Below are 19,651 nucleotides of genomic sequence, written 5' to 3' on the forward strand. Positions count from 1 at the left end.
ATCTTAATTTAGGACACTCTAGTTTGGACTAATACCAACTTAATATCAATAGTATTACAAAAACTTTATTTCTGTATATCTCTGTCCTCATCTGCCAAATTTACATTATTATCACCAATTACGTGTGTATATATTGTGTGCCTATTAATGCAGATTTATAATTGTGGTTTTATGCAGTTGTCTTTTAAATCACATGAGAAAAAGTTAAGTTGCAAAAAAAGTAATAATTATATATATGCCTATATGGTCATCTTAAATACTATTTTTAATTTCTTCATGTGAATTTCAGTTACTATTGTCTTTTCATTTAGCCTGAAGGATTCACTTTAATAGATTTTGTAAGTTAACTCTGCTAGCAATTAACCGTTAAACTTTTGTTTATTGCTCTTTTACATTTGAAGGATAGTTTTACCCAATATTTAATTCAGTTGAGAGGTTTTTGTTTCAGCAGTTTGAATATGTCACTCCACTGCCATCTGGCCTCCCTAGTCTCCCTAGTCATAAGCTGCTAATCTCATTGATGATCTTTTGTGTGTGACAAGTCATTTATCTGCTTTTGGGATTCTTTCTTTGACACTAGCTTATGACAGTTTGATTATAATGTAACTTAGTGCAACTCTCTGAGTTTATTCTATATGGAATTCATTGAGCTTTTGTGATGTGTAGATTCATGACTTTCATCAAATTTGGGAAGTGGCCATTATTTCTTGAAACAGTCCTCTTTTAGTTTTTCTTTTTCTCTCCTTCTGGGACTTCCACTATGCACATGTAGGCATATCTAGGAGACATTGCAGGTCCAATATCAAGTCATCACAGTAAAGTGGATCTCATAAAAAGAAAGCCACATATATGTTTGGTTTTCCAGTGCATATGGAAGTTATATTTTCACTATATTGTGGTCTATTTAGCTTAAAATGTATATAATTTAATTTTAAAATAATTTATGTCAATTAGAAATAATTTTTCAAATTATTTCTTCAATAAGAAATGTTGACACCAAGACACTAAGTGAGCACATACTACTGGAAAATTGACACTGATAGATTTACTTGACACAGCATTGCTACAGATTTTAATTTGTAATAAATGCGATATCTGCCATGAAGTAAAGTGAACACAGTAAAGCAGAGCTCAATAAAACAGGGTATTCATGTACTTGACAATATCCCACAGGTATCTTAGGTTTCATCTTTTTCATTTTTTTTCTGTTCCTCAAACTGAATACTTTCATTTAACCTTCACATTCACTGATTTTTTTCTTCTGCTAGCTGAAATCTGCTCTTGAGTCTCTAGTGAATTTTTTATTTCAGCTATTGTAGCTTCCTAACTCCTGAATTTCTGTTTGGTCTCTTTATATAATTTGTCTGTATCAATGTTCTGTTTTTGATGATGCATCATTCTCCCAATTACCTTTAGTTATTTGCACATGGTTTCCTTTAACTCTTTGAATATATTTTAAACAGCTGATTTAAAGTCTTTGTCTAGTAAGTTCAATATCTAAGCTCCATTATGAACAGTTATACTAATTTATTTTTCCCATTAAAAAAAGCCACACTTTGTGTAGCTTTGTTTCTGGACAATAGTTTTTTGTTTCTTTGAATGCTCCATAATTTTTTGTTGAAAACTGGACACTTTGAAATGTATAATATGGCAGTTCTGGAGAAGAGATGTTCTCTTCTTTTCAGAATTTGTTGTTGCTGCTTGTTGTAGTTTCCATCATTTATTTCTTTAATAACTTTTCTAAAATAATTTTTGTGAGTTATGTATTCTTTGTCATGTGTGGCCATTGAAGTCTTTGTTTCATTAGCTTAGCAGTAGGTTAGTGATTTGACAGAGATTTCTTTAAACACCTGGGGGCAGGGAGTGCTCCCATATCTTTGCTGTGTGTGTGTGTGTGTGTGTGTGTGTGTCTGTGTGTGTGTGTGTGTCTGTCTGTGTGTGTGTGTGTGTGTGTTGAAGCATGCCTTCAAGACTTAGCCCAGAAGTTTACAACTGTGTCTTAGCTTTCACTTTCTGCTTGAGCAGAGTGTAGAGCTTGACCTTAGGTTAGAGTTTTGGGTCTTTTGGGGTCTTCACAGAGCATGCACACAACTCTGGCATGTTTATGTATATGCTGGAGCTTTTCAAAGTCCTTACTCTTCAAAGAATCTTGTTTACCAGCCTTTTCTTCAAAGCTTTAGGTTAGTCTATTTTTTGCCCCAACTATTATCCATTGCCTGAGGCAGCAGTGAGTAAAACATTTTCTTCTAAATGTTTTTGACAAAATTCTGCAGATACCTGCTTTAGCATTGGAAGAATTCTGGGTTAAGTGAGATGAAGAGAAGCCTTTGAACCAGCTTTTAGGTAACTACCAAGCAAGTCAAAACAAATGATTTTAGTTATTTGCAAATGAAGTCCATTGTGCTTCCTACAGTAACGATACCGCCACCAGGGCTGTCGTTTGCAAGACTCTTGCTAACTGGAGAATTGGAATGGGACTAGGATAAGTTAAAATGCAACAAACCTTGCTGTTCTTACTGAAACTCAGCTGGGTTTTCCTGAGTAAGCATTCTCCTGGCTGACAAAAGCTGTTGGTTAGTTTCTGGAGTTCTAAAACACTGATTTGTCACTTTTGTTGTTGTTGCTGCGGCTACAGGAGACAGACTTTTGAAATGTCTTGCTCTGCCATTTTCACTGACACCATTTTCCTCAGCTATTTATTTTAAAAATGAATGCTCTGTATTATATATTATATTTAGCCTGTTGAGTATGGGGGTGGTTTATGAGGGGATTTGGAGAACATGTAATGCATAATGTTCCTGGAATTGGAATTCACTAGTCATTTTTAATCCACTTCAGTTTGGCATCCTACTCCACTCCTTCAGTGAAGCTACTCTTGTTAAGGTTGTAAACAACTCTCCTTTGCCAAATACAGTAAGTACTGTCCTCTTCTCAACTGTCTAACCCTCTCATCAGCATTTGACAGAGGGAGCCACTACCTTTTGAAAACACTAAATCTGTATTGGCTTTTCTGATATCATGTTCCCCAGGGTTTTCTCCCATCTCTCTGCCCATATTTGGTTAACTCCCCATCTTAGTCCATTTTATGCTGCTATAACAGAATACTACAGACTTAGTAATTTATAATGAACATAAATGTATTTGGCTGACAGTTCTGGAGGATGGGAAGCCCAAGAGCATGGCACCAGCATCTGGTAAGGGCCTTCACACTATGTCAGCCCCAGGCAGAAGACAGAAGGGCAAGTGAGGGCAAGAGAGAGTATGCAAGAGAATGTCAACCCTGCTTTTATAACAATCCAATCTCACAATCATGACATTAATCCATTCATGAGGGCAGAGTCCTTATGGCCTGGTCACCTCTTAAAAGACTTACATCTTAATACCATGAAAATGGCAATTAAATTTCAGCATGAGTTTTTGAGGGAACATTCAAACCACAGCACTTCCTTAAGTAAACTTTCATCCTCCTTCTAACAATTCCTAGATGTTGGAGGTTCTCATAGTTTGATCCTGGCCTACTTTTCTTTTCTTTTCTTTTCCTTCATTCTTTTCAGTGGTCTGTAAAAGTTATATTCCCAGCCAAGATTCTCCGCTAAACAACATAGTTTTACATCCAGTTCTCTTCTAAATTTCTCCACTTAGATGTATTTCTGTCATGTACCACCAGGGCATGGCACCATGAAGTCCGACCTAGGTCTAAGAATTAGCAAGACTGGAAACTCGGGTTTGGCTTAAGTTTCCTTCTATCTGGTTCCAATAATGGTCCATAAATTGAGAAGAATTAAAAAGATCAACTGATAATGGTGAGTGGGTACAGTCCATGAAGAATTCTTGGTTTAAGAAATTCAAACCAAGGATTCATTGAACTGACCATCTTCCTACTAAACTATAAAGCCTATGATTGTCCTTTTTTGACTGAGATAGGTGAGTCATGAGGGTATTTGGCAGCCAGGTGCTCATTAGTGACCTGCAAGGCAACAGTTTCTGTTGTATGACAGTGGTAGTGTTTACTGACGCCATAACATGATGACGAGCATAAACTGCTCCATTGAGAGGACTGTGACGGGCAAGGGAGCCTTCAAACAAGAGTCACTGAGGCCTCTCTAAAGCAGGGCAGCACATGTACATGAGATTCTCACAAAGGCCAAAGGTGTACACTGAAATGGGAGCTGGATTTTGAAATGGATGAGGACAAAATAAAGGTTGGAAGAAAAGAAGTGTTGGTCGGAGGTAGGCGGGCCTCATCCAGCAACACCTTCTGGTGAGTTGAGATTACTCAGCCCTAACTGAAAGCTCAGAATCTGGAAGGACGGCCTGTGGTTTTCAGCCTGAGACATGCAGTGTTGAGGTTGACAGCACAACTGGAGAAATAGGGAAGGAAATGCCATCAGTGAGAGAATGGACAAGTGGGAGACTGCACCATCTTTGCCGATTTCAAAGGATTGGGAAGTGAGAGAGGAGAAGAGGAATGGGGAACATGGCAGAGAGGCATAATGTGGGCATCGGCTAGAATTCTGTGGGTTAAAAGTCACAGAAAGGCAATCTGAACCAGCTAAATCCAGAAAAGAGAATTTTTGGAAAAATCCTTTGGAAGCTGGAGGACCATGTTGGAAGGTGGACAGAATGGTAGTGGCTCCAGAGAACCTAAAAGCAAGAAGCATGAGTATAGTCTTCTTGCAGGAAGAGGCTGGTCAGGACACTCCTGCAGAATGCCACGTGTGGAAAAGCCTCATCATCACAGCAGGTGTCATCCCTGAGAAGTCAACTCTGTCCATCTTCGGGTCACACTTAAGATGAGATTCAAAACCCAGGCAGGGTCATCGGCTCAGCTGAGCCTCAGTCATATGGCCACGTCCAACTGCCTGCCAGAGATAGAGCAGATCCATCCTTGCAGCTTCCAAAGAGGGAGATGGGGAATTTCTCCAAAACAGGGAGGGGCTAGATATGGTACAGCCAAAAAGCAAGTTCCATTCCACTACAACAGATGAGGTGAAGAGGAGGTATAATCTTGAGATCAGGAAAGACTTGAGGGAGTTTGTCAACTTGGAAAAAAGCACCAGTGAGGGAGGGATTAAAGATGCAAAAGGAGGGAAAATGGATGGAAAAGCAAGAGGAAGTTACAGAAAGTGTCAGGGTTGCAGCATCTCCTCAGAAGAGAGGGACAGGGAGGAATTTGACTGTGGTGAGAGGTGAGAGCAATGAGAGAAGGTGCCTGGGAAATTTCCACTCTTTCCATCTGTTCCAATCCCTGCCTTAACACAGCAAGCAGGTGTTTTCACAAGGGAGAAGGCTTGATTTTCAATAATGCAAAGCTGATCAACATGGCGATTCATCATCTTCTAAAATCTGACTCTACCTAAGTTTCAGGGAAGGCAATCATTTCAGACTCACTTCCTTATTGGTCCCTTGCTGTGGAAGGGCAGGGGTTGCCTTTGGAGCCTGGGCAGCTGATGCTGGCTGTGATCCTGCCCTTCTTTTCTGGAAAGAGCTGCAGCTTTTGGGAATCTCAGTGCAACATGTTCCCAGGATCCAGAAACGGACCTGCCGTATAGTGAGGACACATTTCACTCTTTCATCTCAGCCTCTGCCTCCTGGAAGCAGGGGCCCTGCCTACCCCAGGGTATCAGGCCTGGTGGGCTGGGGTCCTTCTGAAGCCAATTCCCGAGGTACCCTGTGAGCACCCAGCATTCACAGGCAGGGCCTGTGCTACTGTCAGTCCCACACCCACTCTAACAGAAGCTTCCCCTTGTGAGAAACTCATAGACTTTACACCTGAATAAATTCTTTATCTGAAAGTCGCTCAATTCAATGGAGAGCCCAGACAGTTGTCCAAGTGGATCAAAGAGTCTTAGATGAGTAGTGTTTTCCTGAATCCAACATTTATGGAGGCTTAAAATTGAGTCTGCAAGCTCTAAAGCCCAAGTGCAGTAGGCATGGACCTGAGCCACTATGAGCCTACTCCCAAAAAGGACTCACTGCCCAACTGCAGGAGAGTCAGCTGACAGCTGTAGATGTTTGCTCTTTTAGAGTGAACTTCAGCTTTCCAGCCAACTTCACTCTCTTCTTGGGTGGCTGCCAGGCAATGACTGCACGAGGCCACATAGTACAGTCCTGGCCACCTCTGCCCAAAGCCAGACCCCTCCAGTGGGTCATCCACTCAGAGCTCTAGTTGGGCTGGCAGAAATACTGTCAGGTTTGCAGTGTGCTCTGATACTCCCTGCCCCTGCTTCCCTCTTTTTCTGAGCAAAATGTTAATCCCTAATGAAAAACTCTTATCTCAGCATCTGTCACTGGAACCCAGCTGAGGCACCACTCATTCATCCATTCAGCACATGCTAGGCATCCTCTGACTTAGCTGCTGCAACATTAAAGGTGATGTATGACAAGGGCTACGACCGAGGTTGAAATAAAAGGCTATGGTTATAGTGCCTGAGCAAACTCAGTGCCCCTAAGCCACCTTTCTCCCATACCAGGGATGAAGGACTCTAGAAATCATACCAAGCATACAGATGACAATCCAGGGGCTTTCCAAGCAAAGCCTCTGTGTCTGAGCTCTCTTGCTCTGGCCTGGTATGTCTGGGTGGTTTCCCAGTGCCTAATTCTGTGTCTTTGTCCTTCTCTTCACTGTCCCAAGACAACAAAGACCCCAGCAAAGTAGAAGTCCAGGCTTTAGACCCCTTCAGGGGTCCTAGGTTGGCCATGGACCACAGGGTGTGAGCAAAACTGAAATTAAAAGCCAAGACAAAGGGACAGAAATGTGGAGCCAAAGGGCAGAAACACTTCAGTTCCAAGGCAGCAGAGCTGAAGCCAAGAACAGTGGGTGGGGGGAAAGGCCATGCCAACTATGACAGAGCAGCCCACAGCACCCAAGTGCCCAATGGCGAGATGACCAAGGACAGGCTTACAGTACAAGCAGGGCAAGGCCACCAAAGTGGCACAAAAGTTCATCTTTGATGAATCCCATACAGTTTCCCAATTTTAAAATCTAGGGAAAATATTTTTTAATTCAGCATACGATAGGTTCTATATAGAAATGATATATAAATTATGGGCAAAGGGGCAGGAAAAGCTCATACTCCTCTAAAGATCTCGCAACAAGCCTTGTAGAAGGTCCCCGTAGCCTTGGGCATGGGTGATATGGAAAATGTTAGAGGTGCTGAACTCTGACCATAGAGCACTGAGTGGGGAGGTGCTGCTGGAACAGGGTCTAGAGGAATGCATCAAAGTTCAAGAGGCGAAGAAGGGCAGGCAGAGTGGAGTGTGTAACCAGTGAGAATGTTGGCTATAGTAACGAAGATGACCAACGATGCAATGGCTCAATATAGTAGAAATTAATTTCTATTTTTCTCAAGATGCTTCCAGGTTGACAGTGATAGCTTGGCTCCATGCAGTCATTCAGGGCCCCAGATTGCAGGGACTCTACCATCTTCTACATGGGAATCCAAAGTGATACTATCCCAGTCACCCAGAAAAGAGAAATAAGCTTAGAAGGATGACAAGAGAAGGGGTCCTAGAAGCCAGGCCTAGAAGTAACCACATCACTTCTGCTCATGTATAATGGTCAGGATGCTGTCACACCTAACTGCAAGGAGGCTGAAAATGTAGAACATCTGTGTATTCTCAGGAAGAAGGGGAGAACAGATTTGGGTAGAGAGCTGGCATCTTCTGCCTAGAACAGGGAGTCTACAGTGACTGGGGCGGACAAAGTGATTGTGGTAGAAATGGGCCAGGGATGTGCTAGCAAATGCTTAACAGCCAGCTCTGTAGAAGGAAAAACAAAACAAATCATTTAAGCTCTGATGTATTGTGTTTGCTGGTTTTCTTGGTGTAAATACTCCCACAACATTCAATTTCAAACTCCCTGAACATTAGAGTTGAGAAGGGATGCATGGCAGCAACCCAATAATATCTATTATCCACCAAGTAGAAACAATAGATGTCAATTACCTTAAGAATAATAGAATGTAGTAAAATGATTTGGAAATGATGGGTTTTTAGTACTAACAAGTACCTTTGTTTTAAATAGCTTATTTAATTATGAGTTTATATATATTAATTTCTAATAATGTTATTGTTAAACAACTGGCTTACAAAACTCCTGAAAATTTAACAATCAGTTCTCATGTCATTAGTACACTCCAGCTGGTCCAGCCCACCACTGGGATAAACAGAAGGAGAAACCGCAGTATGAGGCGGGAGCTGCCCATGAAGACCTTGAGTGACATGCAAGGGAGCTGGGGGCATCGGCCTCCTGGCAGCAGGAACAGAGTGCTCTAAGCAGGCAGGCTGGGGACCCAGGTGCTGGTGACCCCTGGGCAGGCATCACAAAGCTAGAGTAGCATTGTTTCTCCCCTCTGCCTCCAGAACGGCTTACTCTGGTCCTCCCTGTAGCTTCTGGAATAGGGGAAGCAAGGCTCTGCTATATGTATTTTACCTTTGTGCAAATTAGATGAAAGCTCCCCCTTCTAGCTGTACACCTCCCCACTGCTCTGTGCCAGAACACAAGGCTTTGCCAATGGAGCCCAAATCCAGCCTCCCCGCCTCCCCCTGCTGGACACCTTTGTGCAGTGCACAGACTACCCAACAACACCAGTGGCTCTCCATGGAGTTGTCTCAAGTTGGGGCTTGGGACAGATGCCCTTTCCACTTTCTGACCAGCAGATTTCTTGGCAGATGTGCCTCTCCCTGAGAAGAATCTCCCTTAGGATAGTGGCCAGCAACCACCACCTCTGGCAGCCCCATGTGCAGGTGTCTTCTAAGGCTGTGGTTTTCAACCCTGGCTGAATCCCTAGAGGAGCTTTTACAACCCCCAATGACAATAAACACTCCAGACTAGTTAAATCAGAGCCACTGGGGATGGGACATGAGAATTCACTGTCAGAGCTCCCTAATGTGCAGCCAAGGTTAAGAACTACTGTTTTGAGGGCATTCTGGCTCTAGGTCAGTTGATGTTGATTGGCAGCCAACATACCAACAGGTGTGCATTTCAGTAGATGCCTTCTGGAGAGTTCTGTCCATTCAGTGTACTCTCCACATACCCTTTAGCTCCTGTCCCTGAACAGCCCTTAGAAAATGCTGAATGATTCAAGGCAGGAAACCAGATGAAGGCAAACCCAGTACCACTGCTGGAAAGGGGCAGCACCATACAGGCAGGCATAGGGCAGTGAGGAAGGAGGCATATCACTGTCTCTATTGCTAAGCTAGACCTGTATTTCTTACTCCTTGGTCTTGGTATCCCACTTATAAATGAGAAGAGTGGGGCTGTTTCTTCAATAAAAGCTTATAGGAGGTCACAGATTCAACAGATCCCCTTGCCCTGCCCTTGTCCCCACTCCTTCCTCCCACAAGTCACCTCAGAGGAAGGGGAGGCTCCTAGCTTCCTGCAGATTAGGGTTGGTAAGGATGGAGGGGCTACAACTTCTGCCTCTGTGGACCCTTCATCTCAGGAAGTACTGGGAGCACAGTCTTAGGGCAGAGAGAAGAAAAGAGCTACTTTGCCCACCCACCCCACTCCCCCAGTCTTTTCACATGTAGAATCCAGATCAGCTCCTGACCTTTTCTCAGCCTGACTTCTAGGTGTGAGCCCAGAGCCTGTGGTTTTGTCCACTTCCAATTCTGATCCCCAGAAAAGCAGGCGAGTGAACGCAGTGACTTAATGTCATCAGGGAAAACAGCTGCACAGGAAAAGCGCCTGGAGGTGGTTTCTTAATCAAAACAAGTGTGAGTGGACCCAGACTAAGTCTCAGGGCATTTCCTTGCCTCATTTGGAGAAACTAGTCCAGGCTGCATTACTCACAAATGGCTTCCTGATTGCTCAAGACATTGTCGCAGGCCACAGGACTTGCCCTATGACCCTGGTGTTGACATGAGATTTTCTAGCTTGATATTCTCCCCACTCCTCCTGGGTGGCCTCTGTCCCAACCAGGGCTTGTTCCTGGCCTTAAAGAAAAAGGAGGTCAATTCTGTCATTCAGTGGTGTTTCTTGGATCTGAGCATCTAGCCAGTATTTCCTGTGAGGTTTCTGGCCTGAGTGGGCCTGGGGCTCAGTGAGGGTGTAAAAGAGGGGAAGTCTAGGGACACAGATAAGGGCCTAGGGGAAGTGCTTAGTGGCTCCTTCTGCTGGTGGAATGAGGAAAGTTTCACTGGGGAAGTGCCCAAAGAGGGACAAGGCGATGTGAGGAAGGGCATTCCAGAAAGAGGGAGCTACACTTGCAAAGACGCAGCTACATGTGCAAAGACACAGAGTCACACGAGAGCAGGGGCTGCACATGCAAAAACAGGAATACACAGGAGCAGGGGCATGTGCAAAGTCACTGGGGCACACAGGAGCAGGCGCTGTATGTGCATATGGCCTTATAGAGCATCAGCAAGAGATAGGTCAGAGAGGAGGCCAAGGATTCTACCATGAAAGACCTGGAATGTTATGCCAAGATACCCATTCATTCCTCTGAGGAGCAGCTGAAGATCAGAACGAGTGACCTGATGCTGAGTAAGAGAGCTTTGACTCTGCCTTCTCCCACCAGCTTGGCCATGCGGCTCACCACATCCTGGTGAGTCTTCCTCCTTGCTCTGCAGCCCTCCCTTCTCCACAGGGCACACATTCTCTTCCCTAGGGAGGACCACCACAGTGATCTCCCAGTGGGCCCTCTCCCTCTCCAGCTGCTAAAGTTGATTACACAACAATAGGACACTTAGGGATCCATGGACATGGGGCACTCCAGGGGATGTGGAGGGTTGGTGGGGGGGCATGGCCATCCAAGCAGGAGAGGGCATTGTTTAAATCCCTCCTTACCAGCTACTGAAATGGTCACACAGTCTTCAGGCCCAAATAGCCCCACGCTCAGATGCCTGAGAGGATAAAACCGGTGTTTATCAGGGGCGCAGAGGCAGCTTACCGTTCAGCAAGTTCATCTGGGGCTCAAGCCAGGAGCAGTCACTATGCAGTGATGGGAATAAGGTGGAGAGGCTGGCATCACAGAGCAGCAGAAGCTGTGGACACAGCCCTGGGTTCCAGTGCCCACCCTGCTGCCTGGTACCATGTGACCTTGGGCAAGTGATTCAGCCTTGCTGTGCCTTGTTTTCCAGATTTGAAAGCGACGATAATAGCACCTGCCTCAGGAGTTTGAGGGTTGCATGAGATATTGAATGTAAAGCACCAGCCTCAGTGCCTGACACATAGTAGGTGCCTAATAAATGGTAGATATTGTTATGATTGCATTCCTTGGGTAATTATTAGCATCTTGAGGCTGGATTCCCCTCCTCACAAAGCCCCAGTATGCACCCTTTAAAATTATGCCAGCATCAAACAGAAACATGGCATTGAGCAGAGAGTCACTATTCTCTTCAGTGCAGAGCCCTGAACTAAGTGCTTCCTGCCGCCTTATTCCTGTCACCTTACTAAGGAGGCATAAAGAGTATCCCTAGCAGGCATATATTCTTGCTGGGAGTCTCCTAAGGAGCTAACACTGCCAGACTGCTAGCTCCTTTCCAGACACACCTGACTTTCAACACTTCAAACATTGAGCTCATAAGCTGGTCCCCTTGGGCTGGGCCCTGGAGGGGTCTTGGCCACCCTCTCACCAAAGCGCTCTCCCACCCGGGCCTTGGCAGGGAGTGTGGCCCCCAGGCGGCGGCGGCAGCCGGGCGCTTTTCCTCTATCCTCAGCAGAGGATGGCCGGAACCCCAGTATGCGCTCCCGAGCCAGGACCGCGCCCCTTGTCTCAGGCTGGCCCTGCCCCCCCTCGGCCCCGCCCCCTCGGCCCGGCCCCGCCCCCTCTCGCCGGGCTTGGACAGCCACGCGTGCGCTCAGACCAGGCTGAGGGACTGCCCCGCCCTGGTCCAGTGATTGATCAGCAGTGATTACTGAGGCTTTAATGGTCTGCTTGGATGGGAATTAATTCTGGGATGGATAAATAATGCATCAAGGTTTATGTAGTCCAAGGCGAGCCGTCAGTCCGGAGCCAGGAGAGGGAGCCGAGGGAGCCTGACAAGTGACGCCAGCAGCCAAGGGGGCCCGAGTGAGCTGGGCATGAGGGGCAACTGGGCGCGAGGACGAGCAAAGGCAAGTGGATGACAGTATGATCGGCCCCGCGGGGCTGGCCGGGAGGCTGCAGGAACATGCTGAGCCCCAAGATCAAGCAGGCCAGGAGGGGTAAGTCCAACTTTCTGGGGTTTCTCTGGGCACCGCATGTACCTCTTGGCAAACGTGCGCGGACACTTGGCCAGCTGTCACGCCGTGTGTCACTTGTGGCGGGCGTTCTGGGACCATTGCCGCTGAATGGTGAGCATCCTCCTGAGGAAGTGCCCTTCCTCGTGAAACTCCCGGACTGAGTGCGGACCCGACTTGAGATTGCAAAAGGGCGGTGGCCGGCTTAGTTCCCTTGTGGGTGGGCAGACTTCGTCCCACATTCCACATTTTACAAAGTCCCTCGGTCGCGCCATATGACCTGGTGGCAACTTTAAGGAAACTTTGCTTCTTTACTTTAAAGGAAATGCCCAAGATTTGCCCTGTGGCCAACATAGAAGCAGTCCTTACCAGGGAAGGCAAAACCCTGGCTTCTAGAAACAGCTGGGTGCAAGCGAGGGTCTTCATTCCCGCTGCTCTGCAGGCAGCATTTCCTCAAGCAGGCCCAGGGAAGGCAGGCTTTCCTGCCAGGAGAACACCCAGAAAACTGCAGGGCCTGGGGCCAGGACGGGTAGATGGGGGAGCAGAGTCAGACCAGTAAGAGATGAGGGTCAGGAGAATCCAGGACTGGGCTCGCCAGCCTGTGTTCAGCCAGCGTCCCAGCACAGTGACCTGAAGACTCGGCCACTGTATGGGGCTAGAATCAGCACTTCTTGGCCAGGGAAAGTGTCATTTTAAATGAGGACATCTGTCTTTTAAGAAAATAGAATGTGTCTTTTCAAGTGGCCAGTATTTGAGAGGGCTGAGTTTCTTTTGTAAGCAATGGAGGATGGGTCTTTGGAGGTGGATGGAGCATCTGCCTGGGAGCTTAGAAACAGTTTTTGTCTCACCAGGTGTTTGTGGCAGAGGGCCTCCAGCCTCCTGTGGATTCACAGGGAAAGCACCCATCTTATTAGCACACTGCGAGCACTTGGATGATTTTCCTGGATGAGACTGGCCTTCCAGTGTGTTCCACAGCTGTCGGCACCCCCTCTGCAGGGTGCTCTCAGACAGACTGGAGCCTGTGGCACCCCCTTTGTGGGGTGCTTTCAGATGGAATGGAACCTGCAGAGCCCAGTGAGCAAAGGAGGGTGTTGTATGCTCTGCTGAGGAGGGGGCAAGTCTGATGATGACCCAAGGGATAGGACAGACCAGATGCCTCTGCACAAGCTTAGTTCCACCCTCCCACTCCTGTGTAATGAGCTGGTCACTGGCCACGTGTGGCCAGCAAGCACTTAGCATGTGACTAGTACAGAATGAGAAAAAGACACACCAAATTTTGATGATTTAGTTCAAAAAAAGAATGTACAATATCTCATTAATAATTATTTTACTGAAATGACAATATTTTGGATATATTGGGTTAAATAAAATCTATTACTAAAATTAATTTTACCTATTTTACATTCTGTTAATAGAGCTACTAAAACATTTACAAGTACATATGTGACCCATATTTTCTATATTTCTATTGGCCAGTGCTAGTAAGAGACCAGTGCTTCAGCAAAGGGACTTACAGACAGCCTGTCTTTGAAATTCCAGATTTCTCATAAACATTTGTTTTAAGTCAATGGTTCTCAACCAGAAGCAATTTGTACCCCCTCCACCACCCCACCAGGGAACATTTGAACATTTGGTACTGTTTGGAGATGTTTTTGGTTATTCCAGCTGAAGGGTGCTAACAGCATCTAGTGGGTGTGTGCTAGCCATACAGCCTTCCACCATGGGGCTTTTGCACATCCTTCTTTCCCCTGGAATGCCTCCCACATTCACATGTGCCCACATGCATGTGTGAGCATGTGTGCGCGCACTTGTGTGCATGCATGCAGACACATAAACACACACACACATACACACACACATACACACACACACACACACCTTAACTCCTATATGCCCTCTGGCTCTCAGTTCAAGTGTTGCCAGCCAGGGAAGTCTTCCCACACACCCCAGTCTAGGCTGAGTCCTCTGCTCCATCTCTCCTTTTCTTTCTGGCATTTACCATAGTTTGCAGTTGTATACTCCTGAATCTGACTGTTTGGTGAATACGTGTCACTTGCAAGGCTCTAAGAGCTCCACGAGAGCAGGAACCATTTCTGTCTTGGGGCATCATCATATCCCCAATGCCAGGTACCTGGTAGACATTCAACCTGTGTTTTTTGAATTAATGGATGAATAGCTGGATAGAGGAAAAGGCATTTGCCTGGGTGGCTGGAGCCCTGTCTCTGCCCTAGCTGGCCCAGTACTTAGGAAATTTGGCCTCGCCTTTCACTGACTTATATGTTGCAAATATTTTCCCAATTTGTTGCTTGCCCTTTACTTTTATATTAGAGGGTTTTCTTCTAGATTTAGATGTTTTTAACTTGTATACATTTTCTCTTTAGAATTTCTGTCTTTGTTTGCAATATTTCAGGATAAAATTGATGTTGCTGTTAAGGATGCTCCTTTTTTAGAGGAAATCATCAGACTGATAGGCAAAGTCATAGCAGCTGTAACCATCTCCCTTAGCAGGAGTGTCAGTGTCTCCGGAGCCTTGATGAATGTTCAGAGCCTTTGAGGGTGGGGAGAAAAAGGTCTATTCGTGTGATGAAATACCTTCAATGGCCTTATTCTTTTGATTGTCCCACAAGAAAGTAAACCAACATTTATTGTGTACCCATGCTCCAGGTATTTTTGTTGAATCTACCTTATTTAATTCTTGTGACTGCACTATAATATAATATTATTGCTATCATTTTGACAAATGCTGAAGGAGAATCACAGTTGCCCAGCCAATAAATGTGGGACTTAAATTCAGTTTATCCAATGCTAAGCCCTCTGCCTTCTCCGTAACCCAACACTATCTGAAGACCACCGCACGTGGCCCTGTATGTCTCCATGAGAGCTGTAGATTCTTTTAGTGGTAAAATGCAATATTTTTAAGAAGGTGCATCTATACACATGGAGATTAGATTTAGACAACTGATAGAATGTTTAAGGTTGGATTATTGATACCCAGCAGAAAACTAAGCAAATAAAAAAAGCAAGGCAATTATGAACTCCAGGGAAAACAAAAGTGATTCACAAAAGAAAAATTATTAACATATACAACATACCTCAAGTGGGACTAGCAATTAAATGATGCTAATAATGAAAATTCTGTTGATCTAACCAAAATCATAATATAACTATATTGGGAGGGTGGAGTGGGTACTTACGCATGGTGGAGACAGGAGTAGAAGAAACAAAATCTTCATCTTTTATAGTAAGAAGTTAATAGATAACACTTAAAAGGAAAAAAATGAGAAGTGGTAATAAATAAATACTATCTAGAAATGTAGGAGTAAATACTAAAAGAACCAATGACAAAGGTTGAAAGTGGCTGCCTCTGTGGGGTGGGGAATGGAAGTCAAGGGAAAGGACATTGCTGGGTTTTGCCCCAAGGCTGTAGAACTACTTGAAAAGTGGTTAGGGAATGACAGCCCAGCCCAGAGGCCAACTGACCTCACACCTGCTAAAACTGGGGATCCTTCAGAGCCCTGGAAGATTCTGACCTTCAGGGACACTCATTGGGTTAGCAGGCCTCCTCGGTTACTTAGTTATGAATGTTGTGGCTCCCAGGATGTACCCTTGGCAACACCATGATGCCCCTGCCCAGGCTTGTCAGGTACCGTGAGGGGTCCCTATGAGAGCCCTCACCACCTTCTTGGCACTGAGAGTGAAGCAGCTAAGGAACAGTCACCTAATTAGGGGACACAGCATCTGACTTTGCCTGATTCAGAGAGAGGACAAAGATTTAGCAGAGGGGTTGGTGAGGCATGCTGAAGAGGGGGCATGTTAAAACCACTCATGGAGGGTTACATCCAGGCTGTGGGCTAGAGCTCAGCCTCAAAGGAGCCTGCTCTGGAGAAGGAGGGGCAAAGGGAATGCCCCCAGCAGACTCTTTATGTCCAGGCCTGCCCCTGACACCGCTGCTTGTAGCTGATACCTTCCGCCACAGCAGAGGTCCCCAAACCTGAACATCCTCTGCTACTAACAAGTCCTCCACCTCATGGCAAGGACCAAGCTCTCTCTTGTCTGTCCTTTCTAAAAATTTGCTCAGAACTGAAGTGAAATTACAGAGGCCCTCAGATTAGCAAAGAGTCTGGGACAAATCCTGGGGAACCTGATTAGAAAAAATAAAAATTCCCAATTTGAGGATCTTTGAACAACAATGGCCTCAAATCACATTGCATCTGACTATTTTTGAGTAGTCTTCTAGGATTTTCATTGCTTATCTCTAGAACTTTTTTTTCCCATTAAGGAATAACTTACTGAGTAAAATGCACAAATCTTAAGTGTTCTCTCAGTGACCAGCCTGAAGACGAAGAGAGAAGGCATTTTCCTTGAGCCCAAAAAGTTTCCTCCTGTGCCTTCCCAGTCACCCCCACCCTTCTCCCATCCAGGTTGACACTTTTCTGATTTCTAGCACCCTAGAGTGATCTTATCTATTCCTCAATTTTATATAAATGGAATCAAGGATATGACTTTCTATTGTTAATACATTAAAGGCCACAAACAGTCCTTCCACATTCCTCTTTAAGGAAGGAAGGAAAGTGAGACAATCTCTATTGACTGTTGAGAATGTGCCAGATGCGAGCTGGACCTTCCATTACATACAAATGTCCCATTTTAATCTTTACACCAACTCTGTGAGACAAGGGAGAAAATAGAGGCAGAGTAATTTAAGTAAAATGCTCAAAACTGCACTACTAATAAGAGCAGGAGCAGCTTAAACACAAGACTGTGAGAAGCCTCCCTCCCAAATCCGGTGCTGTGCGGAGGCAGATGGAGGCTGATGTGTCACTCAGCAGCTCATGCCCCCAGCGATGCCAGCAATACAAAGCTGTCGAATGCTGTCCAGCCCTCACAAGCACCTGTCTCCATGGCAGGTGTGCACAATGCTATCCCCACGTGCAGGGGCCAAAATGAAAGGTGGAGACAGCCATCCACGCTGTCCTGGCTTGTCCTGGATTTGTTCCCCTGAAAGGCAGCCTGGTCAAGCAGCAGGCTAGTGGGAAAGGAGAGGGGAATTGGTATTTGATGGAACACAGAGCATGGGCAACCTGAGGAGTCAGCCCTCACCAGGGTTGGCCATGGGTGCAAAGGTGTGTGGTGGGTTCAGACGAGCCTGGCCCCTGCCACCTGGTGATGTTGAGGAATCCCAGATTTGGCTGCTATTTTACTTTCACTCCTGTATTCCTGGGGAAAAAAAAAAGATTAGCTATTCCAAACACTGCAGGCTCAGATAGCTTCCCCTCCCTGCTCGAATGAGGAGTCAGACACCGATTTAACTCTTCATGCACTTAGCAAGTGTTGAATAATCACAACAACCACGCTAATGCCCGTTGAGCTCATGGGACATGGTGTGGAGCAAGCACAGCACACGAAATGACTTTATTTGTGCCCTCAAGTGTCCCCACCTGGCAGGCCCTGGGTTAACTTTGGGAATGCCTGGACAGAGATGCCCTAGGGTCACTTTTGTTTGCAGCATATAAGACCAGGTCAACATTTCCAGTCCATCATAACTGGCTTTGACCTACCTCTTTGAAAGCATGTTTCTTGGTTTGGCCCTCACTTTAAAATGTCACACCCGGTGTGGCTTGGAGGCCTGTTGGAACTTCCTGTTTGAAGTCCTGTTGCACCTATCACATGCAGCCACATGCATTATCTCCCTTCATCCTCAAGGTTTCCCATTGAGAAAGAGACCACTATAGCTTCATTTTCAAATAAGGAAATTGAGTCCAAGAAAGGATAAAGAACTTGCCAGCCAGGAAGTATACCCAGTCAGGAAGGGGGGCCTCTGGGATCCAGAACCCAAAGGCTGCTGAATATGTAGTATGCACCTTCAGATTTACACGCCAAGCTCAGATCCAGGCAGCAAGAGAGGAGAGCTGTCCCAGGTGGTGAAAGCTTCTGTGCCAAAGTCCAGAGATGCCAACCTGGGGCAAGTAGTGTGCCCCTGTGGTGGCTGCAATGCAGGAAGGCAGTGGGAGGACAAGGTGATATGAGGGAGTGGGCTTGTCCCACATGCAGGCAGGGTTTTAGACAATGGAGTGGGGTGACTGACTGGAGCCTTAGGCAATGAGGCAGGCTGCAGTGGGGGCAGCAGGTGAGCAGGGAGTGGCCCTGAGGGCAAGGAGAGAGGGTAAATGCTTGTGGGAGCAATGGTTTTTCCCATCTGCCACCTGCAGAGAAGGAGAGGGAGACATAGGGGCCCTCTCCTCTCTATGGAGAGCTGGGTTCCTATGCTTCCAGACACTCTTCCCCCAGTGCCAGCTATGGGCTGGGCAGCAGCTGGCAGCTCCCCACCCTGCAGAGTTTGTAAGTACCAGAGTGTTTCAACACCAGAAGCTAAGAACAAACACTCCCAGCCACCACCCTCCACCCAACCCTTAGGCCACCAGTCCATCTGCTGCTGCCTGAGGTTCATGCCAGGAGATGAAGGAGGCTGTTTGTGCCCAGAAGAGGGGCGCTGCAAACTCAAGCCTCCTCCCCCACCAACCCTCACGTTCTCCTTCTTCCCAGATACCTCTGACCAGCTGATAGGGAAACAGAGTTTCTCTTCCCATTGAAGATGCCAAACATTCATAAGTGCGCCCACCTGACCAGTGCTTTTAGATGCCCAGAACACACAGTGCTGTTAGGTGCTGGGCTGGAGCAGCTCCAAGCTAGCCTTGAAGCCCCAGACAGCTGGAGAACAGGCCATGACCTTACTGTTTGAAGGTGGGGATAAATTATTTATTTGCAAGAAGGGCCTGAACTGAGTTAGGCGTGGGCCAGGAGGCTACCTTGGACTCCACTGTCCAAGGCAGCCAGACAGGCAAACAGTCAGGACCCTGCCCTGACTCTGCTGAAATCCTCTCCAGCCCAAGTGATTACTTAACCAAGGGTAGAGAATGTATTGATCTAAGCTAATGGCTCATAGGCAGGCAGAAAATGAAATTTATAATTGACATGGAATTATATTGATTCTACTGATCCCAGGCTCTTGGTGAATGGCCTGCTCATCTGAACAGAGCAGAAACAGCAAGCAGCTGGGGTCCTGGAGAGCAGTCCCTGAACAAAGTTCAGAGAGAGGAGAGAGGCTTCTGAGGGGCTCAGCCTGTGGGAGCAAGAAGCAGGGTCAACACTGTCCACTCAGCACTTCACTGCTCTCAAAGCAAGCTGCCCATTCATTTCATCCTCTCCTCACCACAGTCTAGAAAGCAGCAGGATCCATATCTGGCCAGCATTTAGAGATAGAAACCCGAGGCTAAAGGGCCTCGGGACTTGGAATCCTGTGCATCTGCATGACCTCCCACAGTCTCTCAAACTTGAAGATTCCTGTCTCACGTTCACAGACATGAGACACACGTTTATGAAGGAGAGGCGCATGTCCAGCCAGAGGTGTCAGCAAGGTCCCAGGGGCAGCATAAGGGATGGAAGTCAACCATTCTGCATTGAGAGCCTACCGGAGGGGTCTACGTA

The 19,651-nt window shown here is 46.3% G+C and overlaps 1 protein-coding gene across 10 annotated transcripts in view; it reads left to right on the forward strand.

Annotated features, from left to right (window-relative positions):
• The window catches only part of ARHGAP22 (Rho GTPase activating protein 22), a 228,674-nt gene that overhangs the window by 50,362 nt on the left and 158,661 nt on the right, over positions 1–19,651 (forward strand). For 3 of the 10 annotated variants that reach the window (XM_035267722.3, XM_035267725.3, XM_035267728.3), the window contains exon 1: positions 11,808–12,151. The exons of the other annotated variants lie outside the window; for them this stretch is intronic. In XM_035267722.3, coding sequence (XP_035123613.1) covers positions 12,118–12,151 — 34 coding nt within the window. In that variant the 5' untranslated portion in view covers positions 11,808–12,117. Of the gene's footprint in view, positions 1–11,807; positions 12,152–19,651 lie in introns of those variants that run through there. 10 annotated transcript variants of the gene reach the window in all.

This window comes from Callithrix jacchus, chromosome 12 (genome assembly GCF_049354715.1).
Source record: "Callithrix jacchus isolate 240 chromosome 12, calJac240_pri, whole genome shotgun sequence".
Taxonomy (NCBI): Eukaryota; Metazoa; Chordata; class Mammalia; order Primates; family Cebidae; genus Callithrix; species Callithrix jacchus.